The sequence below is a fragment of the Nansenia antarctica genome, assembly GCF_963989245.1.
Source record: "Nansenia antarctica genome assembly, chromosome: 7".
Lineage (NCBI taxonomy): Eukaryota > Metazoa > Chordata > Actinopteri > Argentiniformes > Microstomatidae > Nansenia > Nansenia antarctica.
The window spans coordinates 53,780,022-53,795,175 of NC_137677.1; the positions used below are offsets into that span (position 1 = coordinate 53,780,022).

General features: G+C 41.5%; 2 protein-coding genes across 2 annotated transcripts in view; one reads left to right on the forward strand and one right to left on the reverse strand.

The window, feature by feature from the left end:
* uggt2 (UDP-glucose glycoprotein glucosyltransferase 2) overlaps positions 1–4,737 on the reverse strand; it is a gene marked incomplete at its 5' end in the record, with an annotated part of 37,004 nt that extends 32,267 nt beyond the window's left edge. Inside the window, 9 exons of the mRNA XM_080535809.1 lie at positions 214–314; positions 549–618; positions 708–804; positions 1,470–1,647; positions 2,654–2,766; positions 2,900–3,030; positions 3,357–3,439; positions 3,756–3,883; positions 4,714–4,737. Of these exons, the coding sequence (XP_080391935.1) occupies positions 214–314; positions 549–618; positions 708–804; positions 1,470–1,647; positions 2,654–2,766; positions 2,900–3,030; positions 3,357–3,439; positions 3,756–3,883; positions 4,714–4,737 (925 nt within the window). The remainder of the gene's footprint in view (positions 1–213; positions 315–548; positions 619–707; positions 805–1,469; positions 1,648–2,653; positions 2,767–2,899; positions 3,031–3,356; positions 3,440–3,755; positions 3,884–4,713) is intronic.
* Positions 4,738–6,750: 2,013 nt separating this feature from the next.
* The window catches only part of hs6st3b (heparan sulfate 6-O-sulfotransferase 3b), a gene marked incomplete at its 3' end in the record, with an annotated part of 53,160 nt that continues 44,756 nt past the window's right edge, over positions 6,751–15,154 (forward strand). The window contains exon 1 of the mRNA XM_080535813.1: positions 6,751–7,301. Within this exon, the coding sequence (XP_080391939.1) occupies positions 6,754–7,301 (548 nt within the window). The 5' untranslated portion in view covers positions 6,751–6,753. The remainder of the gene's footprint in view (positions 7,302–15,154) is intronic.

Consider the following 15,154-nt stretch of genomic DNA (forward strand, 5'->3'; position numbering starts at 1 on the left):
TTAAAATCATTTCCCATGTGCCTTGATATACAGTATGTCATAATATCATATGGCTACAGAGCCCCAGAGTGTGACATGCTTCGCCTGTTTGTAAAGTTAGCACCCAGAGTAATATAACCCTCTGACTTAACTTCTGCCTTGGGCCATGCTGCTAATGTCCAAAATCTTTCACTCAAAACTTTCCCATAAAGTAACGCACTGGTGCTGAGGTACCTTGCAGCTCCCACACTTTGAGAGGGGCCATGTCATCAGTGCTTTCCACAAGATGCTTCCGAAGCTCCCCCAACTGCTCCTGCAGGTCTGGGTGGGATTGTCTGGGATGGAACAGAACAGTAGGTGATCATATGATTTAAGATATTTCCAGTTGTCAATAGACATGTTTTCAAACCCATCAACAATCAAAGTAAGCCTTTGTCATAAGTAGCCTTTGTCAAGTAATAAGTAATGAGACATGTGATGCATAGTGTTCCCTGTTGCAGTAATAATATAATAGCTTAATATTGGACATGTATTGCTTAAACACTCATTGCACAAATGCATAGACTCACTTTAATTTCCCAAAGAGAAAGCCTTGGACTTCATCAATGTCATCATCTTCAGTGTTTCCAGCTTTTGAATCTAAAGTAAAATAACAGAGTTGCCATTTACTCTCTTCAGTGTGTCTGTTTGATATGTTTACTGTAATAGACAATCAAGCAGAAACACACCTTTCACTTTAGTGTCATCCATAGCTTTGTATTCAGTGCTTTTTATGGCCAATTCAACCCCATATCCAGACAAAAGCATCTTTTGAGGCTTCGGTTTCTGTGGTAAAAATAGGTGATGGTAATTACAATACAATTATTAATTATTATAAAAACATGTTCAATAGAATTTTAAATAACACCCAATGGATCTGGCAACATTTTCGAAAGATGATGTCCCCCTGATCCTTACATCTCCCTACATCTCAGAGACAAAATGCCGTCTGAATCAGACCTTAACACCTACGCTTCTCTGGCTTGCTGAAAGAACACATTACTGCCTCTAATCGCGGGGTCAGGCAATCCGTTAGATGCTAACTTCCCCCAGTTATCTGTGTTCTTCTCCTCAACACAGGCGACGAAATCCATTTGGGTTGTACACCCTGATGACCTCTGCCTTTGTTGATGTTGTTCTTAAAGCAGCAATAGCCGTCATCAAATGCCTCGATGTTTCTGCAGAGCTCAAAGTTGCTATGTGACCACAATGCAATACACAGTCTATAAGCAAGCAACAAACAATATCAGTTCTTAATCCAAATATGACTATCAGTATACAAGCTACATTCAGTGTTATTAATTCTAGCACCTAGGGATAATAGACAATAAGCATACAATTTATAAAAGCATACAATAAAAAAGTTAATACACAAAATCCCACTTAAATCCCTGGCTGGAGCGTATCAAACATTAAGTACTTGAGGAAATGCAGAGAGCCTCACTACTCACCGCTACATAGTGACGCAGCACATAAATGAGCGTGCCCTCTTCAGCCTTCTCAGACAGCAGCTTGTGGAAGGAGTTGAACTTATTGGTGCCGATCTCAGCATAAAGGATCACAATGGGGACATCTGTCTTATTGAGTCCTGGGTATATGTGATCATTCTTGTATATATATGGTTTTGGCCTGCAAACACGTGAAAAGGCAGTTACACAAGACTGGACCAATCAATTGATCTGGATTTTGTAGGGTGTTCACCCACTTCCCAATTCCTAATGTTATCAAATATATTTTACCAAAACAAAATGATCGTTCAGTGGTATAATTCTCTAACATATCATTCATATTTTATTTTTTTTAAATCAGATTTCATAACCATCTGATAATAAGCACTAAGCACTGTTGACAGAACGGTGCCATTGTCTGAGGATTTACATATTGTGGTGGTTATCTTTTAAAGTTGTTCCCATAAAATGACAGGAGCTAAATTAAATGTAAAAGGCTTTGAAAATAAACGCTCCGTGCTCAGTTGACATTTCACAAAGATAGGCTTATTTTTGTCAGAAAACAAGAACAATAATTTTGCGTTAATATGAAAACTGTATACTAGAATATTAAAATAATACATTTCATGTCTCAAAATCAATATCTATCTCACATTTCTATTATGTCCTGCGGATTCAAGAAGAAAGATGATGAGTTCAAAAAGACAGTGAGCCTGTCAGGTTGCCTATAATGCGAGTTACAGTAGTAGCCTAGTCCACATTAGTTGGGATGCTATTTCCCCAAATTCTGTACCACTTTTTTTCCTCAGGCCACCGTAGTCTTTAGATTTAGTCTCCCTAATTTTGGCTATCCCTAATTTTGGCTATTTCAATAGTAAACACTCCAATAACGTTTAAATTGATTATGATAGGATACATGTGACATCATTGGCTTTCTTAGAGGATTATCTACACAATGGATATTTTACCCATTTGTCAAAACATTTATTTTTGATTGAACGACCTAGATATAGTCATGTAGTAAAAATAATATATAATCAGCGTGAACCATAAGGAAATCAGTCAACAGGTTAATTAGCAGAACATTTACACACAAACGTGTAGTTGGCCTTCAGTGACTAATCAACTGTTCAGTATTAGATTACCGGTAGCTCCTCTGAGGAAATGTGTATGAGCTGGTGCATTACCTGCCTGCAGCTACCTTCAGGATCTTCTTCATGTCCTTGGTACTACAGCTATGTTGGCCGTGGACAGAGACAAAGGCAGGACAAGCCTCAGGCGGCGGCTCATCCCTGGCTATCTGTTGGAGACAGAGGAGCACTGCGGTTACAACAGCAGCAGCCCTTCACCCCCTAATGAACGAAACTGAACCTATACTACTGTACTACCTACAATAGGGAATAATGCTAAGAGATTCACATGTCATGTCATACCTGTTGGGATGCAAAGACGGCTGGTGAGTATGCCTTCAAAGAGAGGGCAAATCTCAGGAGATTGACCTGCAGAGGTGTCAGAAATTGGCTGGCCTTCTTGATGATCAGGTTGTAATATGAGCGCACAGACTCTACAAAGGAAAGCAAAGTCAAATGAATGTGCAAATTAAACCTAAACTTAGCACAGTTACTACGTGCACTAACGTTAGGCTTTCCTGATTCATCTAATCCAGAGGAATCTGAAGATGAATGGGAGTGATGCATGTAGCTCAGGACCCATAATGCACTGGCAAGACACAGTTGGGAGACAGAGTGTTTCTAAACACCAATATGTCTGTCTGTCTGTATGTAGACTATCTACTTTGTGGCTGGTAATATCATTTTTGTGAAAGTAACATTTCCTCAAAGCTGAAAACTGCTTTCACATTTTGGCACATCATAGAAAGTGTCCACATACCTCCATTCTTGTACACTGTTAGCTCCTTCACAGTGTCAACAAAATGCCAGAATTTCTCATTCCCATCCTCACTGATGAACTCACTACACAAAACACATGGAAATAAAGCAGGATGATGTACTTTTAGTAGGACTGTACAAAAAAAACGTGTGTTACTCAGGACCCATGACATGCTGTAGGAAGGCAAGTCTGTTGTTAAAACATTAAACATCAACACAATACAGTACACATGTTTGGCTAAATCACTGGGAGAGCAAGATCCATGTGTGCATTTGGCAAGACGTGCTAGATTAAAATAAAAACTGGATATTGTACTGTCGGCCTAAAAAAGAGGGTAAGGTAAGCTCATCTCTAGCTGTATCAAGGTATCTAAGAGTCTGCAGTTCCATCATACCATACCTTGTCTCCAAGAGGAAAGGTGTCATGCTCCACTTGGCCTTTAGACTGGCAGAGACGCCTTTAGGTGCGGAGAGGACATGCTGGATGTTCAGCAGGAGCAGCGACAACAATACGACGTGTCTCATCCTCTATAACGATATGATGGGGGAACACTGTTATCATCAGACACGTGCACAGGGTGGGCAAAATTGCCAACAGCACCTGGATGGTCACAAAGAGCCCTCCTGGATGGTGCCCTCCTCCTTTTTTGGGAAACACCACCACCACCTTCAATAAGTCTGTGCCCGGCCCTGGTTATGATACACCGACATGCCACAGCCTACCAGAGTGTCCTCTGCATGGTATTGAATGAATGAATGAATGAATGAATGAATGAATGAATGGTCTTTATTGTCATTGATATAGTACAGGTACCATACAACGAAATTTAGATGGGGGGGCTCCCCTGGTGCTAGGAAAGAAATACTAATAACAAGAAGGGAAAAGAGCTGGTTTACATAAATAAAGGCTATATACACTATCCACTATACAATAACACACTGTGCTGTACTCTATGCTATGCTATACATATCCTAACATTTCCATTTACATGACACCCACTGTCCAAAGCGATGCCACGTAGATGCCTCCTCGTAAACAGAACTAAGCTAAACATGTCTTGAAATGAATCAATTGAATGCAATAACAGGGCCCAGGAAATCTTTTCACACGAGAGAACGAATTATTGCAATTTATCAATGAGTTTGTATGGTGAAAATGTGTTAAGTGACACACACAAAGCAGTTTGGATAGCCGCTTCGATTACATGACTTTGGGCAGCGCTAGAACAGTATCAAGTGAAATAGACCGCCGAGAGATTGACACGTGTGTAACTCGTACAGCTGTCAGTTCCAACAATGCATCGAAGCGATTGTAACAATACATTTTATTGTGGTTACAATGTATCAATCTCTCTTACCCAAGTGATGCTGGCCGCTGCCATTGAGGTCCTTCGCTACTTTTTTTTCTACCGTTACCGTAGTAGATTTGTTCATGTTCTCTATAACAGCCGAAACAAAAGAGACGATGGGTGATTAACATCGGATTTTCGCATTAGAAAGTGTATGGGTTTAGTTGACCTGTATTTTTTGTGTAGTTGATAAATAACGAAGTTTTGGCGACGACATTGTTTTCAGGCAATGTTCGTGGACACCTACACGCTCAAGATTTCGGAGCACAGCCAAATCGTGAGTTTAGAATTATAAGGTTCTATCTCCGTTTAGGGCAGTTCAGAGATATTGAGCGTCAACGTTTTTACATTCCATTATTTTGTGAGATCATGGAACCTTTGTGTTTTATTAATTACTAACTCAAAAATGTCAACATTTTAAAAATAACACCACACAGGCATTAATAAACACCTAATGGATCAGACTATGTAAAAAAAAAACTAAATTTTGACAAAAATGGAGATAGAATATTTATAATTCTAACGTCACGAAATGTTCTTACTTCACTGATGTGGCGACAGTTAACATGGGAAATCACTATTTCCGTTTAAAGTATATACTATTTACACGTGTTACTTGTTGTGTCACATTTATTTGAAATAGGCTCAGCCTTAGACTATGTTTTCTAACATCCATTATTCAGTACGCAGTCGCACAACATCCTAAATGTAAATATAATGCTAACCACTGATGGGGCTATCCCATAAACCTACAATAAAACATGCCATCATTACAAAGATTATCTAAAAATCATAATAACTAGTCCTATCCGCAACCAACAGTGTCCTTGCAGACCTGCACACGTATACGTGTGTGTGCGTTAAACATTGCAGGTAAGTGACCCGGACCCAATCGGATCTGTCCATGGTGCTTAAGTGACGCCGGATCGTCCACTCATCGATCCTAACAATTCGTTGTTCTGTGTTTTCCTTTACTCTTTTTCTCTCTCTCTTTGAAAAGTCTAATTGTTTCTGTCTCTCTATAACAGTGCAGATGCAGGGTGCCCGAAATTGGTGTTTGGATTGGATAGGATACCGTTATTCCCCCCTTCGATTGGCTGGCAATATAGGAATGTCATTTTTATTGTATTATTTTGTCGCCATTGGTTTTCGTGGTAATGTTTAATAATGCTATTGGCTGAATCTTTTGTATGCGTAAGATTAGCCATTGGTTAATTGCACAGCACCAAACTCACATTCCGTTCGCAATTTCTTAGTTTAAGGAACATCGGATTTAGGTTGCATAGATGTGCAGTCTGTCTGCTCCGTGAGATACTTTTCGTCTCATGTGAGAAACAGATTGTGAGGATCATCTACTTGTAGCTTACTTGGTTACGGACAAGCGAGAGATGTGATAACCACGAAGAGTGTGTAACGCGATGTCCATCGGCTCTTGAATGCGACAATGTTTTAAAGAGAACTAAACCGATGCGATGCTTGAGGATGCCTCAGGACCCATCCCACTGTAGTCGGAACTGCAGTCGCTTATTGCCTCTTCACACGCCAGGCTTGGACATGCGGATAAAATCAGACATTTCTCAAGTGATATTCATGCACGTCTGTGGTGCTGAATTGAAACAGACTACTGTAAAATACTGAGAGATGCGAAGTTGAAACTGTGCGGGATCAGAATGAAACATTTTGAATGGCTCATTTCAATTTGAAATTAAAAGCAGGAGACAAGAGACGTCGGCGTGCAGCGCTGAAACCCCGTTTATGAAGTTGGACAACCACCCGGAGAAGTAACTGTCATGTTTCTTTGCAAATCTGCCTTTTTAAAAAAACAGTGTGATCTAGGATTATGTGAATGCGTCCTATACATTTAAAGGTAGGTTACCTGCTTATACCAGATGATGCAGTTTAAAAGGCAAATTAGTCAACCTTGTCCTGATCAACATGTGGTACTTTGAAGATCCATAGACATTTTATTATGATGAATCAAGGAACGACAACTGGAAAATATAATGTGCAAATAATTCACTAATGGCATGAAAACACCTGCTTGTTATAATGGATGATAAATCCAATAAGCTGATTTTGGTCCCTATTTTAGCTGTTCTTTTTGTAATGATAGGCTATCAGTATATATGCCCGGCTGGTAGCGACTCTTGCCACTTTAACTCTGGTGAAAAATTCAGAGGGGTCAGTAGTCTACTTTCTACCCCGTATCGGTCAACCGATGACTTTTACAGAGACCAAGAACTGGAGGACGATAGCCCTCCGAAATTTCCATCCAAATTCAACTTCACCGAACGAGACCTGGAGCGGCACGTGGACTTTAAAATAAAAGGAGATGATGTGATCGTGTTCTTGCACATTCAGAAGACCGGCGGGACCACGTTCGGAAGGCATTTAGTTAGGAATATTCGTTTGGAGCAACCGTGCGACTGCAAGCCGGGGCAGAAGAAATGCACCTGCCACCGGCCGGGGAAAGAGGAGTCCTGGCTGTTCTCTCGGTTCTCCACAGGCTGGAGCTGCGGTCTGCACGCCGACTGGACAGAGCTGACGAACTGTGTACCTGTCATCATGGACAAGAAGGAAGCGCAGAAGAACCGAAGGTATTACATAGTCTATTACGTATCCCCTTGTGTGTGTGTGTGTGTGTGTGTGTGTGTGTGTGTGTGTGTGTGTTGTGTGTGTGTGTGTGTGTGTGTGTGTGTGTGTGTGTGTGTGTGTGTGTGTGCGTGCGAGAGAGAGAGGGAGAGAGTTTTATCTTCACTATTTCCAGCAGTACTACATTTAAAATGATCAGCTTACAAGCAAAACATGATTATGATGTAAGCTGCAGTGTTTTAGAAGTCTCAGAGACATTTTGAATGCAAGTGCAGCTCCTGGCAATCAATAGCCTTTTCTCTATAGTTAGGAACACTGGCGGACTCAGGTGGGGGGCAGGGGGGGCGACCGCCCCTCCTGGTGCCCCCACGGTTGAAAAACGTCTCTCTTAAGTGCCCTTTTGAGTGGCAAAAATGCCCTTTTGAGTGGCGAAAATGAGAGGACGTGCCCTATTGGCTGCCCCTCCAATGGTCTAAACTTGACCATGTGCACTGATGGGGTCCCATGTTGTCCAGTAGGTGCCCTTTTTTCTTTTCGCTCCTGACCTTCAAACAGCCTAAGTCCGCCACTGGTTAGGAACACGACTCTTTGCGTCCACTCCTCCGTCCTCAGAAAGCATTGGAGGAAAATATGCAAGGGGATTTCAGTAGGACGCGAGTGGAGGACGGAGGAGTCGTGTTGAGAAAGGGCTAACCACCCATCACTCTGAGAAGGTGCAGACAGTGAAGGGGTGTGGAAGACACTGACATTCAATAAACACTTCAGTCAAAATGTGGAGCCCTGGCATGGTCCTAAAACGAAACAGCTTGTTTCCCCGTTCCTTGTAACATTCCATTGAATGCATCCGAAAACAGGGTTCCAGGTATGAATGAAGGGGTGTTACATGTGTTGTTGCTGTGGTGGTGCTACCATCCCAGTACTACTAGTGAGTGGTGTGCAGACGTTCCCTCTCCTAGATAGATAGATGTGATTGTGTGATTTCACACAAAGTTCAGTCATCAAAGTCAACAAAGCCTAGGGGACATGCTTCAGGAATCCGAATGCAGCCCTTATTTCCCACACATGCCAGCTTTATATTCTATTAATTTGATTGTGTCTGAAGGGTCCAGGAAGTCACCCAAGTAACCTCAATGCATGCTATCCTCCTCTTTTCTATCTCTTGATCTCTGTCTGCGTCATGACTGGCCTGATGATTGGCCTTTCCGACATGCTGTTCAATTTCTTTTTCTTCTTTCTTTTTTTACAACTTTATTTATAACTATCTGTGAGGGAGTCTGTCCCTCACAGATAGTTTCTACCCATGAGTCACCAGCCAGTAATGGTAAGGGTCGTCATTGGAGTAGCTACTGATACAGCCACAGCAGTTACGATTGAATCATTCTATCTCTCTGATTCACTTGCTGCCTGTGTCCCTTGTCCCCTCACCAGCAGACAGTTTTCCTTGAAGCTCTCTGAGCCTGTTATTTTAGATATTGCAGAAACATACGAACAAAGATCAATTCTTAGCGCTCTTAGACCTGCTGTCCATGCATTATTGAAATATTTATCTGCAGCCTTCATGCTATACTCATTTCACATTATTGCGTTATGTTAATGTTTGATTTTCTGTCTGGCCCACTGGATCTTAAAATGCTATTACTTCACATCAGAGACAATGAATGCAATTGCTATCCCAATCACAACAGATATAATGTAATTTGTTTCAAATACATAAAGATTTAGATGCTGAGTGTGCAGGATTAATTTAATTATTGTTGTATTAATCCATGCTTTGATACCAAAATTCTCACAACTTAATTTAATAACTATAAGAAGCGGGTAAAGGCTAGCAGTAATGACAGATTTTTTATTTTACTGGCCTTTCATCCCTATAGATGAGGACATCTATCTCTGTCTACTCAGAGGTTTAAAGAGTTGGCCAGGGGGCAGTGCTGTACACACACATGTGTACACACACACACACACACACACACACACACACACTCACACACACACACACACACACACACACACACACACACACCTTCCCATTACTCTCCAGCCTTTGAAGTCTGGGGAAGGTTAGTGACGTGATGCTGTGGCCCTGGCTGTGCCCCTCTGTGGGAGGTCCCTGTGTTCTTATGTGATCTGTACAGCCTCAGACTGCTTGTATGGGAGTTATTCACAGCACAGTATCTATGGCTTAGATGTTTACAGTGACACATGTACTGTACATTACATCCAGCTGACTGCACGGGGGAGCCTACCCAGTATAGGCCTAATATATATGATCTTGTTCTTGATTGCTTGAGCACATCTTGAAACCATATTAAACTTTTCCAAACAGTTATCACATTCCACTAAACCATATGTTTGCCAAAACACCACATTACTTTAGCAAAATGCACTATAACTCTCAACTTACATGTCACAAAAGAAAGTCAGTCTATTAAAACAGTATCCTTTGTCATCTAATGAAAAGTTCAATCCACTTATTAATTTCATAATGGAACACTAAATAGTAACTATAACCAATATGCATTGCAGGTTTGACAACTTTCATTTCAAATGAAACAGTAAGAATTTCACTCAGCAGAAAAACAAATTCATCTAAAATATTCTGAATCAAGCAGGCAGTTTAGCAACAAAAATAACAAATAGCATCAGTGTACAAAAAGTGGCAACAAAAACATTTACAGTAATCTATTCTCTCCTGTCTGCCAGGCCACATGAGACATTACTAATGACCCATTTAATTTGTGATTACTTACTGATTGTTTTGTGTCTGAGAGTTGTGTTAGCTGTATTAGCATTACATGGTCACCACATTTTGGTGTGAAAGCAATGAGAAATAACTGTTTTGCTAAAAATGTTACTGTTGTACATTTGTTGGTCTAATTATTTTGTACTCAGAATGTAGTGTTTATGTTCAGAATATTAACTTGTCACTGTTGCCTATATTCTCACACATTAACCCACAGTTTGGGTTTACATTGTTATAAATATTACATGTATTTTAATGCAGCTTGCTCAAAGAGGAACTCAGTGGGGTTGAGCTGTTCAAAAAGTAAAGCACTATCTATCTACCCACTAATAGTGGGCTACTATCATCAAGTGATTTAAGACCTCTTGTGTACAGGATAATCATGGTTTAAGACTTAAGGGAGAATATATTAAATATGAATAGTATATCAAAGTCAATAAAATAATAATAACAATCTGTTTTGTTACTACTAACTGAAGGTGGTTATGATAAAGATTTGCAAAACTGCATTGTCATCATTCTGCGCTTACAGTCACTTATTAAAAGGAACAACCTGTTATTTGGCTAGTTCTACCTGAATTACTTAATGGTACACACAAGTTAGTTTTATGTTTATTTCTACTTATAGCCTTAGCCTAGACTAGTGCTTAAGTAGTATCTCTTTAATCTACAATAACAAGAGAACAGAGGAAAAAAATTATAGATTAGTTATGCATAACACACCCTTGATGCTGGTGTTTGGAGCTGAGAAATGTACTCCCTGGCCTGCTTTGAAGAAGAAAAATACAGTTGTGCACTAAACTGCAAGAGCATGAGCACATGATTTATTTCTGCAGTGCCAAATGTTTCCTTTACTGGGGAACGCTCTCACTGGATGCGACAGTTCCTCATTTCACAGCTGCAGCATCTATTCTGCACGCCCAGTCGTCTCCTCCCTTGTTCCTAAATGAGCCCCCAACAGCCATTCCATGAGCACATTACCCCGCCTCTGTTGGACGCTGAGACACCAATACGTCACCTTAAGCATCACTCGCCAGTGCATTTTGCAACCAAAGAAGATAATATTGTAGCATTCTCAGTATTCCCCGTAATACTACTTTTCTCAATATAGAATAAAAATGGCGGAGAAACTGTGTTTCAATATATATTAATAATCTGTGCTTTGTCTAAGCTTCATTCAAAATTAAGTGAAATGGCCTCTACGTGCATTGACTGCTATTACTGTCATGGAATTCATTCGGAAAGGGAGCTCTGATCGATTTAAATATAAGTAAGTGAGAGATAATTTGACACGTGATTGATGTAATCGAATGCATAACAGCTTGCTTGGAAAATGAATTAGACCTGTATTCATCTGATAATTGCCTACAAAAATATCGGAGATTAGTAGTTATGGAGACACACCTGCTGAAGGGTGCTATAGAAACAGCAGCTCAGGGTATTGCGATACACTGCACATTCTGATGTCATGCCCTTGTTTTGCGGTTGAGAGCCCCTCAGACTGATTGGGCTGTCTGCCCATGGCTCTCACCCTGCCAGACCTGAGATGGCAGAGCGAGGGCTGAGGTGGGGCGGTCGGTGGTGGCAGCAGGGCCGGCCCGGCTCTGGCACGCCATGGCCTTTTCATCCAGGCCGGGCGGCGGGTGCACAGCACGCGGAAAGCCCAGCCGTGCAGCCCAGGAAAGGTCAGGCGTGTCAGAGTGGATCAGTGGTGGTCCTGCGGCGGAGGGGCTCCGGTGGAATGTGCTGCCAGTCAGGGGAGAAGCAGAGCGGGGCAGGCCTGGTCTCTGCTGGGGCTTTGGGGAGAGAGATGCCTCTCAGAGCTGTCCTCTTACATCGCTGTGAGGAAGAGCAGCATGTTAATATGAGAGTGGCTGGATGCATGATTTACAAGTGCTGGGGATGCATATAGAGCAACACACCAGCTTCAGTCACGTCAGGAGATAACGGTCCCTGATTTATCTGTATATTGTTGCGTTGAATCAACGCTAGCTTGTGTGAAAAGAGTGTTTGCATTAAGGTTTTTCTTAAAGGTCTTTACAACACGGACCAGCATGGTTAGTCTTAAGTACCCCTCTACATTCCTGGTGACTTTGTTAAGTCAGTGTTCATTGTATCAATAGTCCATTGTCTTTTTTTTCCTTCAAATGATTGATTGAACAAGCCTTGGAGGGTTTTTAACAGAATTCACACTGTATGAAAAACATGAGGCGAGTGGATCTCAACAGGTTTGAAACACCTTGCTGTCTCCTTGTGCGTCTCTTTGTTTGTCCTCTATCATCTGATGATCACAGTAGTGTAGGAGTCAGACCTCTCTCAATTAGAGGCAGAATACACCTTCTGCTGCACTGTCGTAATTACCATGGCTGCTGATCTGAGATGAGCAGATTAAAGCTACCAAACATATGGCCTGAACTAAAGTCTCAACAATAAAAAACCTGCTTTTCTGGAAAGGCAGCTCTCTGTATTCGAAACCCAAGTGAAGTGACGGTAGATTGAGCCTTTTAATGAACATGAAGAAACTCGAACATCATTACGCATAATTAGCTCTCCCAGAATGAGGTCAGATGGTGTTCTCTTCAACTGGAACGGAGCACAGTGTGATTTTAACACACCACCCCTGAGAGCTGAGAGTGTGTGAGGAGCAGAGTGAGGTGTGCTTGAAGTCACCGTAGTCACTAACCGGTACGGAGAGAAACAAGCGACTGTTGATTCAGCCTCTTGCTGCTGATTTACTCAGGCTCTCTGTCCTTGCTTTAATTATTAACAGCACCCCCTACACACTTGGTGAAATAGCAAATCATCGCTGAGCAGATGACTTTGTCATCCAAAGTAACAAGCCAAAAATAGCTCTCTCTCATTGATTTACAAATGAATACAGACTTGTCCACTAGGTCATAAATGTTTTGCTTTCTCATTTGATCGATTGACATCAAATATTTGACCCTTTGTGTGCTTGTTGGGGTAGCTGTTATGTAAAACTATGCATATCAGCTGGATCCATCTATTAATATTACCTCCAGACATCTCTCCGTTTAGTAGTTGTCTTGACATTTAAAAAGTGACTGGCATAGCATTATGGATAAAGCTGTAGACTGACTTGGCATTTGGCTGCATATTTCTGTATCCCCATGTTAATTCTACCTAAGAATCAATTAGTGAAAGTATCAGTGTCTTTGATTCTAGCTGGAACACTTCTGATGTTAAACAGTATGGATAGAAAGCCATCCCTTATCTTCCTAGCCTAAATGCTGAACCATTCAGTTATTACCATGCAGATGCTGATGAAGCAGTTTTGCATAAATTATATAATCTTCATTAACTCTTCATTAACTTGTCTTACGATCCATACTCGAAATACAACGACCCAACCCCTTTGATTCCACACTCAACCCCAGGTGTGTGTGTGTGTGTGTGTGTGTGTGTGTGTGTACATGTGTGCATTGGTAATAGCTGCTCAGAATTTTCCCCCCAACAATTTGGAAAAGAATAGATTCACAACCTCTTTATTTCCAGGACAATCAGAGTAATGAGCAACCTGCAGCTGCAGTAATGGCCCATTATTACTCACACGGCAGAACGATGACACGCTCCTGCCCTGCTCCTGGCTGAATAATACCCCACATCATATTTTATTCATTATAGCTAACGTAGAGAGCTGCAATTATGCCGTGGCCCTTACCGCTTACAGCTCAGATCACCCACCCAGGCATGTCCCACTGCCTCCACCTGTCCCTGGAGCCTGGGCATCAGTTAGACATCTCACTGGAGGGACATTACCATGTGGGTGGGCATGCCATACCCAGGGTTACCCAGATGAAGTCCAAATGCTTTTTACCATGGCCCATGTTTTTTAACTACTGTTCCATACTGTACTGTGCTCCAACCTGACAACATGACCGTGGTTGGGCAGTACAGTACAGTATGTCACTATGTAGTGCTTTGTCAGGGAGATCCAGAAGCACCATAGTTTCTGGAGTGCATGATCAAGGCCAAGGATACTCAGAAGGCCATTAGCATTGTTGGTTAGTCATTTTTGTTGCTTTGTGGAGGTAAAAGAGCAACTTAAAAAATAGGAAACCTTATGTAAATAGAATAGAATAATACTTTAGGGGATTGGAGGTTTCCAAAAGTTTGTAGTGATGCCTACAATACATTTCACCTTAAAGACGCACACCTCCTGCTTTTTCTTGAATAGAAATGTGACAGCAGCCTCGTGATCTGGGAACAAGTCGGCAGTCGGTACGGTGAGTAATCCCCACTACTACCTAGTTAGTGTAGAGTAGTGAGGATTACTCACCGAATCCGTTGCATTGCAATGTTTTGGCCTGACTAGCGAGTGCCATTGATTTTCAGCTAAAAGAACGGAAGCACCAAATGGTGGCATTAGTCATTCACAGAGCTATTTGGGAATCTAACGCCAGATGTACAGTCATGGACAAAAATATTGGCACCCCTGCACTTCTGTCAGGTAATGCACCACTTCTCCCAGAACATTTTTGCAATTACAAATGCTTTTGTATTCACATGTTTATTTATTTTGTTTGCATTGGAACAATACGAAAAATTGTTCCAATAATTTTGTCCAGTTCATTTTTGGAGTTCTGTGTGGAATGATTTCAGATTTGGCATTTCTTCTCTGCTTTTTTGTGTTGTTCCAATGTAAACAAAAGAAATAAACATGTGAATACCAACAATTTTCCGGGAGAAGTGGTGCATTATCTGACAGAAGTGCAGCGGTGTCAATATTTTTGTCCATGACTGTAGCTAGGAGCAATTCAATAAAATGTATAAAAAGGTTGTTCGACTCAGTCGCACTTCAGATGTCGGATGTCATATATCAGCCATGAAACGTCAAAATGACTAATGTGGGCTTTTAAGAACTACATCAGCTGGGAAATTACCTCAGTGAAGACTTCTAAATTTCTTTCCCCACCCACTGTCAAACAAGTCTCAACAAGGGTCTCGGCCAATACAGTGAAGCAGCAGGGTTGTAGTGTGGTGTACAGTAGGTGCCCTATGAACAGAGATGAACCTGTAGAAGTAAAGTTGTACAGATTTACAGCCCTGGTGGCATCAGCAGGCCGGTGAGGCGAGGAGAGGTGCTCCCGATTA